The sequence below is a fragment of the Apus apus genome, chromosome 2, assembly GCF_020740795.1.
Source record: "Apus apus isolate bApuApu2 chromosome 2, bApuApu2.pri.cur, whole genome shotgun sequence".
NCBI classification, from domain to species: domain Eukaryota; kingdom Metazoa; phylum Chordata; class Aves; order Apodiformes; family Apodidae; genus Apus; species Apus apus.
In genome coordinates, this window is record NC_067283.1 from 132,924,929 (window position 1) to 132,946,284 (window position 21,356).

General features: G+C 43.0%; 1 protein-coding gene across 1 annotated transcript in view; it reads left to right on the forward strand.

The window, feature by feature from the left end:
• The window catches only part of LOC127380810 (neural-cadherin-like), a gene marked incomplete at its 5' end in the record, with an annotated part of 53,404 nt that overhangs the window by 8,507 nt on the left and 23,541 nt on the right, over window positions 1-21,356 (forward strand). Inside the window, 12 exon segments of the mRNA XM_051610292.1 lie at window positions 5,801-5,995; window positions 6,643-6,868; window positions 8,178-8,382; window positions 8,786-8,897; window positions 11,988-12,237; window positions 13,172-13,314; window positions 13,586-13,758; window positions 14,090-14,258; window positions 15,471-15,641; window positions 18,667-18,839; window positions 18,954-19,121; window positions 20,014-20,263. Of these exon segments, the coding sequence (XP_051466252.1) occupies window positions 5,801-5,995; window positions 6,643-6,868; window positions 8,178-8,382; window positions 8,786-8,897; window positions 11,988-12,237; window positions 13,172-13,314; window positions 13,586-13,758; window positions 14,090-14,258; window positions 15,471-15,641; window positions 18,667-18,839; window positions 18,954-19,121; window positions 20,014-20,263 (2,235 nt within the window).

A 21,356-nucleotide genomic window follows, 5' to 3' on the forward strand; every position in this document is an offset into this window, starting at 1 on the left:
TTGATGATATCAAAACTTTTTCAAATGCGTGGTGCAGAGGCCGGGAGGTTTGTCCTGTTGATAGTCTTGTTTCACAGGCTATAGAGCCTGGTTTCCTGATTAGTTCCTTCCTTTTAGTGGATGATTCATATTGACAAAATGGGTGAACTGTAACATCACTGGGTGATGTTGCATTTTGATTTAATAGAATGCTGTGGTTGTGTCAGTGGAACAAAATAAAACAGTATTGATTTCAGAGGCTTGATCTGTTCATGCCTTTGCAGTTACGACAGTTGAAAAACAATGCGTTGCTGGAAAAAACCCTACTTTATTAAGACTGTTTTTGTTTCACTGACTTGTTTCAAGTCAATGCAATAGTTTTCCTTAGTATTTTATTGCCATGTGTCTGTAACACTTTAAAATCTTCGAGTTTCTCATGCCTGGTGTCTGTGCAAAGAGCAGACAGCTACCAGAACAGAAATGTTCTTGCTCCTGAATAGTGAAGGCTCAAAGCTGATCAGCTTCTCCCAAATGATAGGGCAGGATGGTGCTGTTTGACTGGCCTCTGGTTAGTCTCTGGTGCTTGTTCAGCATCACTTTCTTCTGAGTTTGGGATTTGCTCCAACTTACAGAGGACCTTAATAACAAACATTTCTTCATAGAATCATACAATCATTTTGGTTGGAAAAGACCTTCAAGATCATTGAGTCCCAGTGTTGACCTAGCACTGCCAAGTCCACTGCTTACCCATGTCCCTAAGCACACTTCTATATGTCTTTCAAATACCTCCAGGGATGGTGACTCCACCACCTCACTGTGCAGCCTGTTCCAGTGCCTAACAACCCTTTCGGTGAAGAAATTTTTCCTAATAACCAATCTAAACCTCTGCTGGCACAACTTGAAGCCGTTTCCTCTCATCCCATCGCTTGTTACTTGGGATAAGAGGACGACACCTGCCTCACTACTTCCATTCACTCCCTGCCAGAATTAGAGCTCTGATGTGTGTTTGCAGAGAACCTGGGCTGTTCTGTCTGCACACTTTCAGGTTGTTTCAGTTTAAGATTTGTTTTCTTGCACAGAGAGAGAAGCTCTGATCTGTCAAGCCTCAAAAGCAGAAATAAATGCTGAAGGGCTGAAGGAGTGAGCCAGGTCTCAGCTGCAGAAAGACCTTCCACCTGATATCTGAAGTTTATTAGGACCTGCTGCTGTAGCACAGCCCTCCAGGTTTGCCCTCATCCCGTGTTTTTCCTTTCATGTGAGATGCTGCCTGTTTCTAGAGTGGCATTCACTCCTTCCCTCACTTCTTATGTTTAAGCAAACACCAAAGAAAAACAGAAGGTCCAAAGAACGTTTGTGCTGGAAGTTCCCCCAGGCTGCTCAGGAATGAGTGACGCGTGAACATGTAGGCTTCGGAAATCAATGAGATACAAAAGCTGAAGGGCAGGGGGATTAAAGTGTGATGGAAAGGATTTAACAGTCTTGCTGGTACTGTGCCCCTGCCTAGAGGCAGGCTTTGCTGTAACTAAGTGATTGCTGGCAGATACTTGTCTAGTTAGGTCTTAAAGATCTCATTGATGGATGATCTCTCGCCTCTCTAGCCACTATCAAGTGTTCTATTATCCTAATAATTAAAAAAATGCTGAGGGATTACCCTCCCCCCAACATCTAACACATATGTTTTAATCGGTAATGGGAGTTTGTTACTTTTTGCTTTGTGGGGTAGGGAACAGCTGACTGACTTCCTATGCCAGTCCTTTACAGCACTGTTAGCATGCCCCTTGCAGTCTCCTGAAAATCTCCAGGTCTTTCCATCTCTTTTGACAGGCCATGTTTTCAGTTTGTGCCCTTTGTTCTTCTCTGGACATTTGCCAGCTGGTCCACATCTCTCTTGATATCCAGTCCCCAGAACTTTAGTTCACTGGAACAGGTTACCCAGTGAGGTTGTGGAGTCTCCCTTCTTGGAGATATTCAAAAGCCATGTGGACACAGTCCTGAGCAACCAGCTCTAGATAGCCCTACTTGAGAAGGGGGTTGGACCAGATGACTTCCAGAGGTCCCTTCCAACCTTACCCATCCCATGAGTCTGTGATCTGAGGCCTTGCTACTGTCACCAATTTTACCAAGATTCACTGAGGACTGAATGTGAGCCATCACTGTGCCCAGGTGGCCAAGAAGGCTAACAGCATCCTGGCTTCTATCAGAGAGAGTGTGGCCAGCAGCACTAGGGCAGTGCTTGTCCCCTTGTGCTTGGCACTGGTGAGGCTGCACCTCGAATAATGTATATATAATATATTAATTTAATATATGTACTGTATATATAATACCCAAATAAGGTGCTGAAGCATGTCAAGAGAAGGGCAATGAAGCTGGTGAAGGGTCTGGTGCAGAAGTCTTATGAGGAGCATCTGAGGGAATTGGGGTTGTTGAGTCTGGAGAAAAGAAGGCTGAGGGGAGACCTTTTTTTTCTCTACAACTACCTGGGAGGAGATTGTAGCAAGATGGGAATTACTTCTCCCAGGTAACAAATGATAGGATGAGAGGAAACTGCCTCAAGTTGTGCCAGTGGAGGTTTAGATTGGTTATTAGGAAAAATTTCTTCACCAAAAGGGTTGTCAGGCACTGGAACTGCCCAGGGAGGTGGTGGAGTCACCATCCCTGGAGGTATTTAAAAGACGTGTAGATGTGGTGCTTAGGGACACAGTTTAGTGGTGGACTAGGCAGTGCTACGTTAACACTTGGACTTGATGATCTCAAGGGTCTTTTCCAACCTTCCGTGATTCTGTGATTCTACAATTCTTATAAAAGATACATTTCAGAGATGGGGGAGGTAAAGTTTTTGTTGAAGTTCAGAAAATTATTGTTAATTTGAACAACATTAATATTTCCTCTGACATGGTATCATGAAGTTGGTGAAATTTATTCTTTTGTCCATCTTTTTTAAAGCATAAAGCACTGGTTTGGGGCTGACATTTTGAGGTGGTGGTGGTTTTTACAGTTATTACAGTGGGATAGGTCTTTGCTATTGCTTGATACTTAACACTTGGATCGCCTACATGGGACAATATTAAGGCATAAGCTATATACTTATAATTCTTTGAAATAATTCTCTACGTTTCACTACATGGGAAAAATGCTTAACTAGATATTCATCTTCACAGAAATTAGAGCTGCCTGAATTAAACCAATGAATGAAGAAATGTATTTTTTATAGAATCATAGAATCACTGAATGGTTTGGGTTGGAAGGGACCCTAAAGATAATCTAGTTCCAACCCCCCTGCATGGGCAGGGACACCTCCCACTAGATCAGGTTGCTCAAGGCCCCATCCAACCTGGCCTTGAACACCTCCAGGGAGGGGGCATCCACAACCTCCCTGGGCAACCTATTCCAGCATCTCACTACCCTCACAGGAAAGATTTTTTTCCTAATGTCCAGCCTGAATCTCCCCTCTTTAAGCTTCAAACCATTGCCCCTTTTCCTCTCACTATGCACCTGTGTAAAAAGCCCTACCCCAGCTTTCTTGTAGGCCCCCTTCAGATACTGGGAAGTTGCTATAAGGTCACCACGGAGCCTCCTCTTCTCTAGGCTGAACAACCCCAACTTCCTCAGCCTGTCTTCATAGGGGAGGTGCTTCAGTCCTCTGATCATCTTCATGGCTTTGAATTTCTTTACCGAAAGAGTGGTTGGACACTGGAACAGGCTGCCCAGGGAGGTGGTGGAGTCACCATCCCTGGAAGTGTTTAAAAGAAATATAGATGTGGTGGTTAGGGACATGATTTAAGCGATTAGATTTAGGTTATGGTTGGTGGATTTAGGTTATGGTTGGACTTGATGATCTTCAAGGTCTTTTCCAAACAGGATGATTCTGTGATTAGCAAATGTTCCCATGTATGCAATGTCAGTACATTAGAAAACCAGAAACCACGTAATCTTAGAATTTCCTCTAGTTAAAGAAATCATGTCTTAAATTATTTTAAATACTTTAAAGACCCCATAAAACTTCAATGACTTCTTTTCCCTCATGGAATTATTACCTCTGGTAAATTTACCCAGCACATATTTTTACTGTAGGGTAAGGCTGCTTGCAAATGCAGGCCTTGTGTGTCAGTGGATGTTTCTGTCTGTGGGTAGGATCAGATTTATTTAGGATCAGATCTCTGAGGTCTACAGTTACAATTTGTTTGGAATTTATAGCCTACTTCTTACCTTTGGTGCTGGTCTTGTCCACATGCTGGTGCTGTCCTCTTCCATCCTGTGTGAAATGTGGCCTTCTGGGAGGCAGAGATCCAGGGTTTCCTGTATGAGACACAGGTACACCCGGGTGGGTTTCATGTGATAGTGGCATAGCCCTTAGGAGACCTGCAACCTCAATGCAATTTGTTCAAGTATGCAATCATATTTTATCAGGCAGACAATGTGCATTTTTCATATGTACTTTACTGCTTCCCACCATTTCTACATTTGCTGTCTTCTTTTTAATATATTTGAGTTTATTTTATGTATTCCATAATATATTAATTTTGCTTTCAAGTCAAACCTCAAGGCCATCTCTGGAATACAAATGTGCTTAGGAAAATTCCTTTATGAAGCTCATATGTAGCTTTAGCATCTGTTAGCAAGTTGCTGTGAGTTCAAAAGGCTTGAATTTAGGTCTCCCAAGAGGTAAAAATACTGTGATTAAATCTCTATGGGTTCTTTGCAGGAGAAGGTTCCTTCTCTCTCTTCTCTGGAGAGCCTTTCTGCACATCAGGGGTTCAGCCCTTTTCTTGGGCTGGCACTAGCAGTGGCACAGCCACCTCTGGAGAAGATCTGGGGTGATCCCAGGAGTCGTCCCACTGATGATCAGCCCTGCTACCTGAATGCCTTCTGACTGTGCTACCAGTCAGAGATCAGAGCAGATCTAGGTCAGACCTCAGAGGTGCAGGTCCTTCCAGGCTGCTCCCAAGTCAAACAGTCCAGAGTTGGGCATATGCAATTGTCTGCACCCATTGTTTTAGGTGTCAGAGCTCACTTCTTAGCCACGAAACAACACAGGCACAGTCAATGTACGTGCCGTTTTTCTCCAGGGATTCAGGTACAGGTGCTTGCTTCCAATCCCAGATCCTCCATACCCTGTAGAGAGCAGCTTCTTGTAGGCTTCCCCTGCCAGCACGTAGGGTTTGCTCTCTCCCTGCTGTTGCTGGCCAGCCTGCCCCTTCACTTGCCCCTCCCTGCAGAGGTGAAGCCCAAGGCTTTGCCCTGGGGTGGAGGTTCCATCTGAAAGCTGGTGTTTCACTCACCTAAGGTGCAACCAGATGGGATTCTGGGGGCAGAAGGGGAAGGCATGTCTGCCTTTCCTTGAATACCAGTGGTTTGAGAAAACTAAATGAATTTGTGTTGGAGAAGGAAGAATTTTAGGGTGTTTTGATTGCTTACCACTTCCACTGATTTTGAAGAGAAATATTTTAAAAAGCCCTAAACCTGATTTGGTAAAACTGGCAATATTTATGCTGAATTTCTTGAAAATCAAAAGGCCAAATTTCACCCATGTTTGGTTAAGTATATGCTTAAAACTGTGTCATGACGAGTATTGTAACTAGCATAGTTACATAATATGCATATTTTAACTAACTAAAACCTATTATTGAGACTGGTTTTAATTAGTTGTTAACTGCACTTAATGAACATTGAGTTGCCAGAGTCTGTATCTGTACTAAATTTTTTGTGCATTTGGTAGGATGGATATGATGGGCAGTTCAGCTTGTTTACAGATACTAATAGATAAACATTCCTGATGAAAGTTCATGAACAAGCTGTCTAGAAATCCATGCATCTTCTGCAGATAATGACTGGTACCTCTGCCATGTGACACTCCTTGCCCCAGAAGAGGAACTTCTGTCCTGGGGCATGTACCCATACCCCTACCAGGCACGTGTTGATCCAGATGCCCGAAAAGGAACTCTCATCTACCAGCTTGTTGCATTCTACAGTAACAATGAAAACACCAGTGCTGGCATCACGTACGCACTCATTGCAGGTAGGTCTGTTCTACTGTTGGTGAGACACTGGCACAGGTTGCCCAGAGAAGCTGTGGATGCCCCCTCTCTGGAAGTGTCCGAGACCAGGTTGGATGGGGCTTTGAGCAACCTGGTCTAGAAGGAGGTGTCCCTGCCCATGGCAGGGGGGTTGGAAATAGATGATCTTTAAGGTTCCTTCCAACCCTAGCCATTCTATGATTCTGTTCTGAAAAAAAAGGTAAAATTTTGTTAAGTGGCAGATTTTTCTTGACATTTCCCACTTTATCATTTTGTTGATAGATGTTTCCCTTGGGGAATCCTTAAAGATACAGCAGATACAGCAGTAGAAGGTGGAGGTGCTTTAAGTAAAACAGTTATGTGGATGGGAATATTTCTTGCTACTACATTGTTGTCTTTATTTTGACATTGATTGTGTCCTTAACATTAGCTTAAGGCACTATTTCTTGCCTGTTCTCATCTCTTTTACATTGCACCAGTCAACAGAGCATGGTGAGAGTGAAAGATAAGGTGCATAACTGGAGAAGAAGTAAGTGCATGCAAGGACGTGGGTAGATGATTTGAGGACAGCTTACCTTAAAAACAGTGAAGATGTAAACATTCTTGCTGTGGGGCATTTTTCAGACCAACTTTATGTGTGTATTGATAGGTGGGGAAGAGCGATTCCGAGTAGATAAGGATACTGGCATTATCATGACAACTGGTTTGCCTTTGACGTGGAACAAGGAGTACGTGGTTACTGTGGAAGCCACCGATGAGTACGGCAACAAAAGCCCCTACACCTCCATTTCCATCCTGGCAGGCTCCCGACCTCCACAGTTCACTAACATGTCCTACAGTGTCTTTGTCCCTGAAAATACTCCAGCAGGAGAAAAGTAAGTTGTACTTTGTTAGGTGAGATCCCTCCCTGCAGTCTGAGAACACAGAAAAGTGACATTTTTGGGTTGTTGCTTCTCAGGGCTATGCATATGTGTCTGCCTGATACACTTTAAACATCAGATTATATTTTCTAAAATAAATGCTGCCTTTTCTGGTGTTTGAGAGTCTCCAGTGTGGCTCATGGTGTAGTCTGGGATGCTGGAATTCTGCTGAAATTGTTATTTTAGAGCTCTTGGAGTCTTACTGCATTGCATTGTGAATTAAAACAGCCAAGCTCCTGGCTGTGCATCTCCTGGAGCACTTCAGATATAAATGAGTACTTGAAAAATACTGCCTTAATTAACCAGATTTGGAGTTGTTTGTATCCCGTTTGCCTTGTATTTACATTTTTAGAGAGGCAAGTCATTGCTAGGCTTCTGAGATAACAACACCCGTGTGAAGTGCAAACAGATACAGCCAGGTCTCTGAGGGGCTCTGCTGTTGCATGAAGATTAGCTCAGCCAAGTGGAGAGATGCTGCTGAGCTGGCTCTGGTTTTATTGTCACTGTTCAGCTGCTTGAGAGCAGCATGGGCTTTTATGGCACCATGTAGCAGGTGGAGCAGTGCCATAGGGCCTTTCAGGAGTAGGAAACCTCAAAATAAGCTGATGAAGTAGGAAAAATTAATGGAGATGTGCCACTTAGTCCTTAAAATAGACTGAATTAGGAGAAGGAGGGAGATTTGTCTCCTTTCTTGGAGCATTCACCACAAAGGGCTTAAAGTATATTGTCAGGCTGGCCAGAGACTGCTGTGAGAGATGAAGATGCAAAGGGTAAGTCATGGCAGGGAGGCAAACCTACATTTAATGTCCTGACAAGGGGGACAGCAGGGTCTGGAAAGACCCTGTGCTTCGTGGGTTTCCCATCCATCTCTGAACCAGTTCCTTTTCTGAATATACAGCTTCAAAGAAAGTAAAAACCACAGTAGCTCAGTTATGTCTGAAACTGAAAACGAACCAGTAACTGCTGCCAAGTATTTGGAAGGGTACAAAAAGGAAGAAAAAGATGTATTCATTTTAGTAGGAAGATGAAATGGGTTGTTAACCCAGCCCTGCTATGTCAGGGGATCAGATTGGTGAGAGAAGAGAGGGTAGGTGGGCTCCTTGTAGCACAGGGATTTCCAGTCCAAATACAAAGCTGAGCCCAGACTTGATAGAGAGTGAGCAATTCACCTTTCATCATCCTCATCTTCCTCTTCCAGGTGCTCAGGAGACAGCTTTTGTTGTTGTTGTCTTGAAGCAAACGGTTATTCTCTCATTCTTTACAGAGTAGCAGTTGTTGAGGCTGTTTCTTTCCAGAGCCAGCCTCTTTCATACACTCTGCTGACAAACCCCAGTGGCCTTTTCAAGGTGAGACAGGAGAGTGGAGAGCTCAGCCTGACCCACCCTGTGGACTACGAGAGCGAGCACCACCTCTACCACCTCTTGCTGAAAGCCATGGAAGTTGAGAGCAATCTCAGCAGCGTGACTGAGGTACGTGGGTCACTTCACTTCCTACCCACTGTCTCTGCAACCTTCGTTACCTCCTTAGTGGGACCAGTTACACACAGGGATAGCCTAGAAAACTCCTGAAGATGCTTGGGAGGTTGTAGACCTTATGGTACAGGCAGAAGGCTGGGCTCCCCGCTCTGGGTTCAGATCTAGGCTCTGGGAAATAGCTCTTGTTATTTCTCTTGGTTTTGCCTCCCATCTGCTTGGAACTGAAGGAGATAATGCTTCTCTGTGTTACAGTAGTGTGAGGAAAAGTTTAGCATTGGAGGCATAAGGATGGGACAGCAGCAAGAGCAATGACTGCCCAGGCAGTGACCAGAACAAGGTGACCATTTTCCTAAGTGTAAAGACTAAAATCCCCTCTCAGCATGTCCTTTTGTCTCAGGTCATGGTCCATATCACCGATGAAAATGACTGTTCTCCTGAATTCCAGCACTCCATTTACAGTAGAGACAACATTCCTGAAACCATTCCTGTTGGCACATCTCTACTGCAAGGTAAGGTGACCATCCTGGGACCTTTTGTTTCAGTCCTGCTGAGGACCTGTGTTACATGTTCATGTTCTCACCATGAGGAAGTGCCAGGCAAGCAGTGCCTTTGTGAGATGTGGATGGTAGCCTTCCTGGAGAGCTGTAGGTGGCTTTTAGGTATGTTGGAAGTAGAGTTGGGAGTGTCTCCAGGTGAGGACAACCATACTGGGTCACACAGCTGTGCCCAAGGAGGGATCCTGTGGTATCCCAGGAGCAGTTAAGGCAGCTGACAGGCAGTGACTTACTGGATTGCCATAACTTGTTTCCTTTAAATCTTGCCCTGTCTTTTAACTCAGCTTCATAATCTTTATGTCCTGGAAGCAACTGCAACTAGTTTTTCTTTTCTTAATGTGTTAAGAAAATACCTGTCACAGATGTGTTCTGCCTAAAACTGGGAGCGTACTTACAGGCTCACTGTCATTATTCACACTGGAGCAGGGGTGGGTGCTAGGGTGGGTAATTGAAGCAAGGGCTGAGAACTCAGAGGGATTACGAACCCTGTGAGAAATGGGTGAGTGCCAAAGCCAGACTTAGTAAAAAATTACATGTCTATGTTGTGTCTTTTTGTAAATTTCCTTAATTTGAAGCTGAACACTTGCAGGCCGCAGTGGTGATAAGAAGCTTAGCTTCCCTTGCATAGCCACATGCTGATAACAGGGCTGCAGGGCCTGCTTTCTCTAAACACTTATCAAGAGAGTTCAGAGCTTGCTGTAGCTCATTTTTTGGTTTAATGGCTCTTGGAAATAAATAAGTTGATTGGAATGACTAACCCTTAAAATTCCTTAGCATGTAATTCTCCTTAAAGAGATGAATGCTGTTCTCTCCAGCAGACTTGTATAAAGCTGATCAAATGTCACCCAGTTGTGCAGAAAAAAATGTAGGTCTCATGTCCAAAGCAAGCAAAATGGCAAAGCTGAGTGGCTGCCTGCTGCTTGGTTGTCTTGCCATACATTTAAGGAAGAGCTTTCTTAGGAAAGAAAATGTGAGGGGGAAGTATAGTGAGAGTCAGTGAAGATGTGTGGGTGAATGCTCACCTTGGTGTTGAAGGGCTGAGCAGCATTGGTAGTGGCTGCAAGGAAACCATATGTGCAGTCACTGGTACCCTGTCCTGGGTGAGTGCTCTGCTGTAGTTCCTTGAGGGGTGGGATGTTGCAAGCTCAGAATGTGCCGCAAACAAGTACAAATGCAAATTTGAGACAGCCTTTGCCATTCTGTGGCTGACTGGGTTGCTGTTGATGGCACTGAAAAAGATAGCATGATGTATGCCATTTGTTAAAACTGTGGATGATGTAAATGAAGGTTTTAATTGTCAATAATTTTTATTTTAACACACTCAAAGTCTGACTTGTATCATATTTGTAGTGTCGATGGCTACCTATGCTGGCTGAGTCAGTCTGACTAGTCATTACGGGCAGATTTATGCTCACTGCATGTGCTTTAAGACATCTGGGTGCAAACAAGCTGTGATCTAAAAGGCATGGAGGGATGCTATCAGCGGGGGTTTGTGTACTGCAGCTGCACCACTGTGCCAGCAGAACAAGGCTCCGAGGTGTGGTTGGCGACTTTGTGTTAAGAAGGCTTAGAGCTGGAGTGAGCTTGCACTAAGCCAGTTTAGAGTGCGTGCAGAGCTAGGACAGACCTGTGTGTTGTTGCTGTGTGATCCTCAAAATACCTTTGCAGTGCAGAGCAGTTTGCAGGATCAAATGAAGTGGAAGGAGAATGGAATTCCCAGTTGCTGTTGGGAAGTAATGCATGTTTTTGTCATGAACAAGTACATTTCACATTCCCTCTTTGCCAGAAAACATCTGGGGAAAAAAAGTATGATCACTAAGCACACAAAATTATTATTATTTTTTATGGTTACAGTGTTTCAGTAATGACTTTGTAGATTAAATTAAAACTTTTCAAATCAACTATGTGTATCAGTTCCTTCTAAAAACAATATTTAACCACTAAATGTAACTGTTCAAGTCACTTTCATTTCAGTACAGCAAAAGTGACTAACTCTAAAGTGCTTGCTTTTTGTAGTCTGCAAACACGCCCAAACATTTATTCACAGCAGGATTTTGAGAGACGTTAAATAAAATCTTACAACTACCCTAAATGTCCTTGTAAATCCAGATGAGCAATTTTTCACAGGCAAAGGTAATTGAGGTTTTTTGCATTGAAATTTTGCACAGCATTTCAGTGTGCTTTTTGAAATAATTATTTTCCTCTTTGAGGAGAATTAACCCCTTTGAGTTAATATTCTGATCCTGATGGAGCCTTGTTTCTTCATCTCATTTTTGGATGATGCTGTGAGTGTCCTTGCCCTGCAACCTGTTTTGCTTCCAAAAAGCTGTGTGCTGTGATGGCTGCATCTGTATCCTCCTGGTAAAATAAGGTGTTTGTTTAATACCAGTGTGAGTATTAGTGGAAGCCTCATTGTTTGGCTAGAAAAATGGCAGGGTAATTAAAGAGGTAAGCTCCTGCTCTTAAAAATTACTTTTGATACTATGTTTTGAGCTCCAGCTCTTTGTTCTGCTAATTTGCTGCTTCTAAGCAGATGGGACACCCAGCCTACTGAATAAACACTTGCTGGGGGGGAACATTTAATCACTCTTTGTACCTTGAAGCACCAGGTAATTAAAAAGTACTTTAGCTATAACATAGCTGGCAGCAAATTAAGTTTGAACAGCATCCCTGGAGAGAGTGAGGACACAGTTTATGACTGACAATGTTCTACCGACATGCATATTGATTGTGTGGTAATTACCAGTGTTGACTGCTATTTGTAAAAACATGTTGTGTCATATTGGGATCACAGTGCTCTTGCAAACTCCTTGCTGCGATCACTCAGGCTGGGTTGGAAGTGGGGGGAAGAGTTGTTTTGCTTTTTCACTCCTAACCTCCTGCTGGGTTCCCAGACTCTTAGCACAAAAATAAGGCTTGTATGGATGAAACAGATTTGGATGACGTCTGTTCTCAAATAAAAGTATCTGAAGTTTACTTGGTAGGAAATAGCTTAACCAACCTCTTCCGCAGCATGACCGTTCTGCTAAATGTGTGCTCTGACAGTGCTTGCAACAGACTGCGACTCTGGCCCCAACTCTGAGATCACTTACTTCATCCAGAGCACTGATTTTTCCATCACACATCACGGGGTCATCAGTTCTAACCAGAGGCTGAACTTTGAGCGAGCAAACCATGTGTATGAGTTTGTGGTGATAGCTGTCGATCAAGGCCTCCCCCCTCGGACAGGGATGGCGTCCGTGCGGATTCGAGTGGCCAACGTGAATGACGAGGCTCCCGTCTTCTCCCAGTCCGTGTAAGCCAGCTGGAATGCCTGCTTTGGTTTCTAATGATGCTCCTCATATGTGTAATCTCAATATCACTTGGCTAAATCTTCTTGTTTCGTGCAACTATAATAACCAGTGAAATGGAGGGGTAGTGTGTATGAATTTTGTAGGAGTTGGCCCTTCAGTTCCAGATTGTATCCAAAAAATGTGCCAGTTGTGATACCAGAATATTGACTTTATAGAGTTTTGTTGACTTTATATAGAGAGGACAGAATGAGTAAAAGACCTAACTCTGTAGGGAATGATTTTGACTGTGTTGCCTTCTAGTTCTCCAAGTGATTGGAGATACATAAATATATGACAAATTAAGCTGGTAGTTAGCAAATGCTAAAACAATTTTACCAGCAGCAGATTCTATTATGAGCCAACTTTATGTGGCCCTGTTTGTTCAAAATGCCTTCTTTCCTTTCTTGAATTAATACAACTAATATTTTTCTAAGTTTAAACTATGGACATGTTTTAAATATAAAACTTAAACACATTTATTTACAAAATGAAATACTTTTTTGCATTCATCTCTGTAGTATTTGATGCTTTGCCATATCCCTATCTACTAATGGAAACACCACAGGACAGATACTGTTCCTTTTTCTCATCTTTAGGATTGAGAAAAGTGATCCTGGTCTGCATTGCAGTGTACTATGGTGCATACTCATGTCTTCCAAAAGGTCCTTGGAAATGATGTATGGCAAAAATGCAGGATTACAATCCTAAAATACATACTCTGTACTGAACAAAGATGCTGCAAGTCCCATCTTAAACTGATTAAAATTGCATGGTTGCATGCCTGAAGCTTGGAGAAAATTACACTCACAATGACTTTATAACCCTTGACTGATTGTTAACATGGTGATGGTTACTCTGGTACTGAACGTGCTGCCATTGCTCCCTTATGTCCGTCAGTTACAGAACTTTCCTTTCGGAAGATGCTGGTCCCGGCACCTTAGTGGCTACTGTTCGGGCAAAGGACCCTGATGGAGATGGGGTGCTCTATCTAATTACAGGAGGCAATGAGGAGGGCAACTTTGAACTGGATAGTCAGAAAGGTAAGGAAAGAGGTTTTAGACACAGTTATTTATATTTGAGAAAATAGCATCTGTGATAATTTGCTCTTCGATATCATGGCTTTTCTCCAAATACTAACCAAAACTTGAGATCCTGGTTCAAAAACTTTGTGGTCTTAGATGATCAATTCCAATGTTTTGCAACCCAAATACAAACTGAACCAAAAATACAGCAGCAGAGAAGCGTGATGCTCACTTGATTTTGTTTGTTCACACAGTAAAATAAGATGACACTTGATGCTTCCAAATGTAGGTATCATTAAACTCCGCAGAAACCCACCGCCCAGCCTGAAGGGGCCACAGTACACCCTGAACATCACTGCCATAGATGACAACGCCTCGGGGGGACCCACCCCTCTCAGCAGTTTTGCTGAGGTTATTGTAGGAGTTAACGACGTTAACAACAACAAGCCTGTCTTCAGAGAGGTAAGATGTCTTTCTGCAGATATTCTTTTCCCATCCATAATTGAGGTTATAGACTTCTTGGCTCCTGGTGGTTGCTGGTGGGCTGGAGGGGCTGTGCTTGCAGAATGAATCTGTAAGAGAACACGCATCCAACTTTCTTCATACTTATAGTCCAAAGTCTTCATTCTCTTTTTGCCCTTCCTCTCCCTTTGAGCTTGAGTTCTTTGTGAGTATAAGTGATTTCCTTCTGAGTTTTTTCTCAGCTCTGCTGGAAAAAGCATTGATACTGTGCAGCAAATTCATATGGTTCTGTGTAATATACATAGGGTTGGATATTTGGGTGTGTTTTTAGTGCACTTACTACAGCGACAGCACCTGGGTTCTGGAGAATCAGCCTCCAGGCACGTACGTGCTACAGGTAGAAGCTCACGATGCAGACCTCGGCGTGAATGGGGAGGTGAAGTACGGGCTCATGCACCGAGATGGAGCTTCCCTTGGCTTCAGCATTGACCCAGACACAGGTCAGTAGCTTTCAGGTTACTGAGATAAAGTGAAAATGGCATTGCTGGTTGTACTGAGAATGCCAGCGTATGAGTGTGTCCAAGTGGGCTCTTGGCCTTAACAGTGTAACTACTGGGTTAGCAATAACAGCTTGTAGAATAAGCACTGAAAAAAGTTCAGGGTGTATGGTTGGCCATGCGTGTAGAATAAATAAAGACAATAGTGATTTAAAGGACAAATTAAGTAGGGAAATAAATTCTGTATCATCAATCTTCCTATTGGATCGAGTGTAGCTAAAAAAACGCAGAGCAGAAAGTGTGATTCTAACAGCTTGTGTTTATTCACTTCAGTGTGGCCTGACAGTTCTTTAAAATGGTTTATTTCTCCCCTTGTGTGCAAATAGGAGGTCCAGAGCAGTGCCTGTAGAGTCAAAACCCTCCTATCAGAACAAGGCAGTGACTGACAGACAGACAGTCTTGATGCACTTGAGATGATGGAGTTATAAACATTCTGGATGTTTCTGTAGTCAGAACAGTAAGATTTGATACGTGCGTGTCCAGGATGGCACTGGAAGAACTGACAACAGAGCAGCAGAATTGTGGTCCCTAGCATAGTAGAAACATAGCTCTGGAAGTGGCCCTGACAGTTTCCCAACCAGAAGAAAAGATCTGAGAGAGGGAGAATTTTGGTCAGTAGAGAGGAAAAGCTGAATACTGGGAGTTCAATTTATTAACTGAACTAGGTGATTCTGCCCTACTGTAATTGGTTCAATGAAGCAGCTTCCAGCTCCTGTAGTAGAAATTACTCTGGTCACATCACTTGTGCCTCCTGTGGTGTGACCTAGCATAATAATGACCTGTCTTTGGAATATTCAGTTACTTGGACTATCACTAGAGTACATCTGAGAGGCCTCTCAGTGAGGAATAGAAAGTCCTTCTGTGCTCCATAAGGAGTGAGATAACAAGGTATTCAGATTGAAGCTCCTTGTATCAGGGCAGCAGGAGAGAAAGCTGTTGACTGCTGGCAGGATGTGACATGTGAGGAGGGGAGAAAGAGGGGAATATTTGACTTGGTCTTGTCCCAGGTATCTGTTGAAGGGCTGGTGTGGATTAAGCTTGATGGTTGTGCTGTGTGGTCAGAGCTTCCTCTTGTGCAGGAGACGTGCAGGTCCCTTTCTGCAAATTCAGTCCCAGGGCTGTGACACGCAGAACAGGAGGTGTCTGTGTTCCCAGGAGTCATCACAACCACGCAGAGTTTTGACCGGGAGAAGCAGAAGGAGCACATGCTGACTGTCACTGCTACCGACCAGGCACAGGAGCCGCTGATCGGCCTCTGTCAGGTCACCGTCCTTATTGCTGATGTCAATGACAACGACCCCACGTTTGAGAACAGTCGCTATCAGTGTGAGTGTTTCTTCACTGCGTGTACCCAGTACTGCAATGTGAACCTGTTTAGCAGTTCCTTATAACAATGGTCATTTTTTTAGGTGACCAGTCTTCCTTTGTTGTCAATGAAGCCAGTTACTGCTTAACCCAGCTTCAGTAGAAATAAGCAGAATTTCTCACTGTCCTCTTTATTCAGTGTAATATTCAGAAGAACATTGACAGTCTTCACTCCTGCAGATCAGGCAAATCTGATCCCTTCCCGTTCCAGCTTTCCCATGCCTAGTTTTACTGCACACTGACATTGTATTCAATGTCCCAAGACACAACATGACATCCTTGCTGAGAAATCATCAGCTCTGATTAGAAGAGCAATTATCATCTGTGTCTCTTTGACACAGCACCTCTGTTTGAATAGGCTGGAATGGTATTTATCTCTTGTCAAACAAGCCAAAATCCTTGGCTTCTAGCCTGAGATTGGCTGTGAGCTCCAATGCCTCCTGCGACTGTGCTGCTGAGCTAGCTTTTCCCGTTTGCCCTGGTGCCATTCCCTTTTTCATCCCCACATGATAGGCTTTTCATCAGTCTTCCATTTTATTTTACTCGATTCTTCTCCAGTAGAATCCTGCACTTCAATACACTTGGACCTCTACACTTGGAGTCACCCACATGTGATGAGTGCACTCCCTAGCTGCTGGACTAAGGCAGACCTTTCCTTGTGTAATTGCCTCAGCAAGAATGGCAATTAAAAAAAGGGTTGATGACATGGCATGTGACAACAACTCAATTTTGGACATGTTCTGCCAGTTCTATGGAAATGTCAGGCAGGGACCGATGACTTACTGAAAACAAGATGGCTTATAAATAAGTCATTTTTAGTATCACAGAGGCCAGAATTTTGGCAGGATTCAAAGAGAAGCTGACAGGATTTTAAGAAGGAAAAATGACTTGCTAGGAAATAGTCTAAATATGCATCTACACTTTATAGTTATGCACAGGGACAGAAAGAAAATTGTGTTGCACCTTTTAGAGTATCTTATAGTGACTAACTCGAGGTGCCAAACTGGTTAAAATGTGCAGACTGGGAATAGTAATTTCTGTGTTCCTAACAGTGGGAATGGTTCCACTGGAGAGAAATATTTTTGGACTGAGTAGAGAAGTCCTTGAGGTAAAGGTAATGTTTGTGCAAAGATGAACCTTTCTACTCTGCCTTCAAACATGTCCTTCAGGTGAAACTGGCCTGGATTATTTTTTTCAAAAGTAGTAAAGCTGAGAGGTTGCATTTGATAATTATGATGAATTCAGCATTTCTGAGGAGTGGGCAGACTTTTTTTCTTTTTTTTCATGAACACAGGGAACCAGCAAAGGTCCTGTAGCAAAGGCAGTCCTTTGGGGTGTGGAAATGACAGATAATAAGGTCACTTTATGCATAGCACTTATCCAGCATCTATACATAAGTAATCAATGTTTGCACGTCACAGAAATAAAAATAGCTTCTTCTCTAACAAGATCAAATGCTATTAGTCATAGGTTTCTGTTCATCCTGGAAACTGCTGGTTCTTTATTCCTCTGCACTAGGATGTTGGTCAAATCCCTGATTTAAGCCATGCATCTTGTCATCTGCCTTTTAAACAGACAATAAGGAAATGCTTAACTCAATGCAGTAGGGATGGTATAGTAATTGTAAGAGTTATGCCAGCAGCAAGCAGAAGTACATGAAATGAGAGAGAATGGCCCTTCCAAGTATATTTTTTTTCTTACAATGCAATTTAACCAGATTTGACTGTAAAAGCATAAATTTAAACACAAACCCAGATATTTTACAGTGTTTCTTAGCAATAAATTGCATTTTCATTAATCTGTTTTACTGCCAGTACATGTCTTCTGAGGGAAGCTTTGATTGTTACTGACATACAAGGAGCATGAATTCTGGCTAATTAAATGTCCTGGGGGACAAAGGAAGCTAATTAAAGCTCAAATTGCTGTTCATGGAGCAAGCAGTGATGGTGGTTTAAGGTTTTACTGCCCCAGTACCAAAGACTGTAGATATTAAGGAAAAAAAAAAACAAAAACGGAAAACATGGCCACTCCAGTTTATACATAGTGTGCAAATCTGATTGTCTCTCCTCAAAAACGTTAAAGGAGACAAATACAATGGAGATCAAAGATATGAAACAGTCTCTGAACAAGAAGTGATTAAGTGGACTGACTGAGTTGTCTAAACCTAATTGCAACAGCCTTCTCAATGCACTTCAATACACCGAGCTGTTGGAGCTGTAGTCCATGGAGTGGCTTGCCAGTCAGGCAAACACCCGTGGCTGCCTGGAGGAGAAACTGGGTCTGGATGGCTGAGGATGGAGAGAAGAGCAGGACAAAAGTCAGATCAGAGCAATCCGAAGACTGGGTTGTGGAAGAGGGGCAGCCAGCAGGGATAGCTTTCTATAGGATTATGCCTCACAGAGAGGAGAGGAATAGGGAATAACTGCTCACAATTTCCCATCATTTTGTTGCCAGGAATCAGGCTTTAGGGAAGACAAAATTAATTATTTTTCTGTGATATAAGTACTTCAGCTGTGTGGACTCTGCCACCAGATTTTTGGATTAAGTTTATCAAAGCTGGTTCAAAGAAGAACTGGTCTAAGACTAGGGACACAAAGACACAGCCTCTGTCTCAGGTGTATTGCTGGAAACAGGGAGTGAGACCTAAGGAAAGGGGGATGTACAAAATGATCCTTGCCTTCGCCCTGAGCAGCTTCTCCAAAATACTGGAGTGCTCGGGGGCCCTTCACTATGACCTGAGTCTTCATGCTTAGTGATTCCCTACTGCCTCCCCCTGGCGATGCTGCCACCGGGACTTTCTTCACCTTAACCAGCTCACTTAACCCACCGTGTCTGGGGAAAGGGAAGGGAAAGCTAAAACAGGACTGTAGGGACTCTGTTAGTGGCAATACTTTATAACCTGCCTCATTACAGAAATTAATATTTCTGTTACACAGCCTCGTAAATCAGAGCAAGACCTGCTGACACTGCCTTTGTCTTTTCAAAGACTTCCTCAGCAAAGACACTCCAGTGGGGACAAGTTTCCTCCGTGTTGCAGCTCATGACAATGACCAAGGTGTGAATGCTGCCATCAGCTACTCGATGTTAGAGCATCAGCTGGAATACTTCCAGATCAACCCCAGCACAGGCTGGGTATACGTGAACCGCCCGCTGTCCCAGGTAATGTGACTCTGCTTGGGAGAAAGCAGCCTCCAAACCCTCAGGGGGTTAACTGCAATCTCTTGATTTGTACAAAATGGTTTTCAAATATCCTGGATCTTCTTTGTTTCATAGACAACACGCATTAGTCGCTATATTGTAGCAACAGATGGAGGGAACAGGAGCAGCACTGTGGAGCTGGCAGTGACTGTCACTAACACGCTCAGCCAGCCGCCCCGGTGGGAGCAGAACAGATACTGGGTAACCATCCCTGAAAACACCCTTCGTGACACCAAGATAGTGGTATGTTCAAAGTGCAGCTACCTCCTTCCTTCTTCTTTTCATTTCCGCTTCTTTGTTATTCTCTGTCTCCGTGTTAAGAGGGCAACCCTGATGCCTTGTGCTGTCTCCTTAGCAGCTTTCACACCTGTGCACTCCATTTGTGTTTGTCAGGTGTACCTGTTGCAGAATAGGCCAGTGTTTCAGCTGGCAGCAGTTTTCCCCGTGACTTTTTTACATTAATGGCTCTCAGGATGTGCTCCCACAGGCAGACTGAGAAGCAAATCCTGTGCCCTGCCCGCCTAGAAAGTCCTTGAGTGCTCCCACCAAGACCCAGCTCCTCACTCCTCCATCCCCAGTGGACTGTGCTGCCTGGCTATAGCTTTTGTCAGTTTAGCTCTACAGCCTGGACTAGCTGTAGTTTGCTTTGGAGCTCTTCTAACCGATTTCTTTTTAACCTGTAGAGACTTATTCATTAAGGGTAGTCTTGTCTGTAAATTGCCAGATAATTCCTGCCTTCCTCCTCCTGCAAGTAATATAGCACTTAAAAACAGAGGGGTTTTTGTCTGTATTTTTCCTGGTAAAATGTACAGCTTGGTGAAGAACTGGCTTCCTTTTGGATGGCTTCTGTTTTGGAAGGAGTAGTGAGGAAGTATTTCCTTTAGCCAGTGATGCAGTTCTTGCTTGGCACATTTACAGGCAGGTAAATCTACTGCTGATTAAAGACCTGCAGCGAATCTAAATGTTGTAAAATGAAACCAGCTCTGTAAATTGTTTCACATCTGTTATCCAAATCATACAGGCGTTTGTGTTCTTGAAGAATATCTATGCGTGTATGTTCTTGGCATCAGCTGAACATGTAACACTCGGAACCCTGTGCTTCATGAATGTATGTGCTGGCTCTTTTCTTCTTCAGACCATCAAAGCCACATCCCCCCTTGGTGATCCCAGGGTTACATACAATCTGGAGGAGGGTCAGGTTCCAGAGACGAACATGCCAGTTCGTTTCTATCTGAAGCCGAACAGAGCGGATGGATCTGCTTCTCTTCTAGTCGCTGAACCGCTTGACTTTGAGACAACCAAGTTTTTCACCCTGACAGTCCGGGCACAAAGCGTAGCCATGACCCCTTTAGCCTCCTTTACCACTGTTTGTGTGAACATAACAGGTAAGCTCATTCAGAACAAGAGTCTTGTTATTTTTAGTATAACACCATGAATTAAGGTGCCATCCATGAAATGCCAGGTCATCTAAGAACACTTTGTACATTTCTATACTGCAAAAGGAAGTTGTGGTGTCATTAAAAAGGTATGTTTGGGACAATCTCTTAAGTGCAACTCCAAAATGTGAAAATGTGATAATGCAAAAATGGGCTGCGTGAATGTTTATGTAACACTAGTGTCTGCTTTTATAAGTGTACTTACAAAGATTTTCTTTTAATAAGAGGAAAAATCTAATAAATGTTCCCAAACTATTGAAAGGAGACAAATATTATTAGAAATCTTCTGTCCTGTAGAAAGAGAAACAGCTCAGGTAGATATCAAACAGAAACCAAGTCTGTTTAGGGATTGTTGTTGCATTCAGAATTTTCTATTTGACATTGTGGTTAAAATTGTAGAAATGAAAAGGTGAGGGTCCTGATAATAGGTACAGTTTTCAAGTACTTGATTCAATCCTACTTATAGGGGAATCTTTTTGTAAAGCTGTACAAATAAAACTAAAAATCCAATTTTAATTCTGTTTTTTGAGGCATTAGTGGGATTACTTTTGATATGTAGTTATTTAGATGAAAATATGAATAAGTGAAGTCTCCAGCAAAAACATTTGTCTTGCTCACCACCACAGAAATGAGAGATCTAAGTGGTAATTTGAATGGCAATTCAACTTCCCTGCTTCACTTTATCACAGCTTTGCCCTGTCTTCCACAGTCCACCACTGAGAAAACCCTTCAGGTTTGTAGAGGACAAGTGTTTCATGTCAGGGGCTGAACCTCATTGCAGATTATGGACCCTATCCCTGAAGATTTTTCCTATAGAGCAGTTATTGGTATCAGAATTTGGCCGAAACTTCATTTTGCTTACAAGCAAAAATCCATTTTAAATAACTTAGTATTTAATAAAAAATAATTAAAAAAAAACCCACCAAAAAACAAACAACACAAAACCAAAAACATACTTGTATGCATTAATGGAAGAGAAAAGCAAGTTAAACACCTTTAAAACAGAAATAGTCATCAGAAAGTTTCCTATGCAGAATAGGCC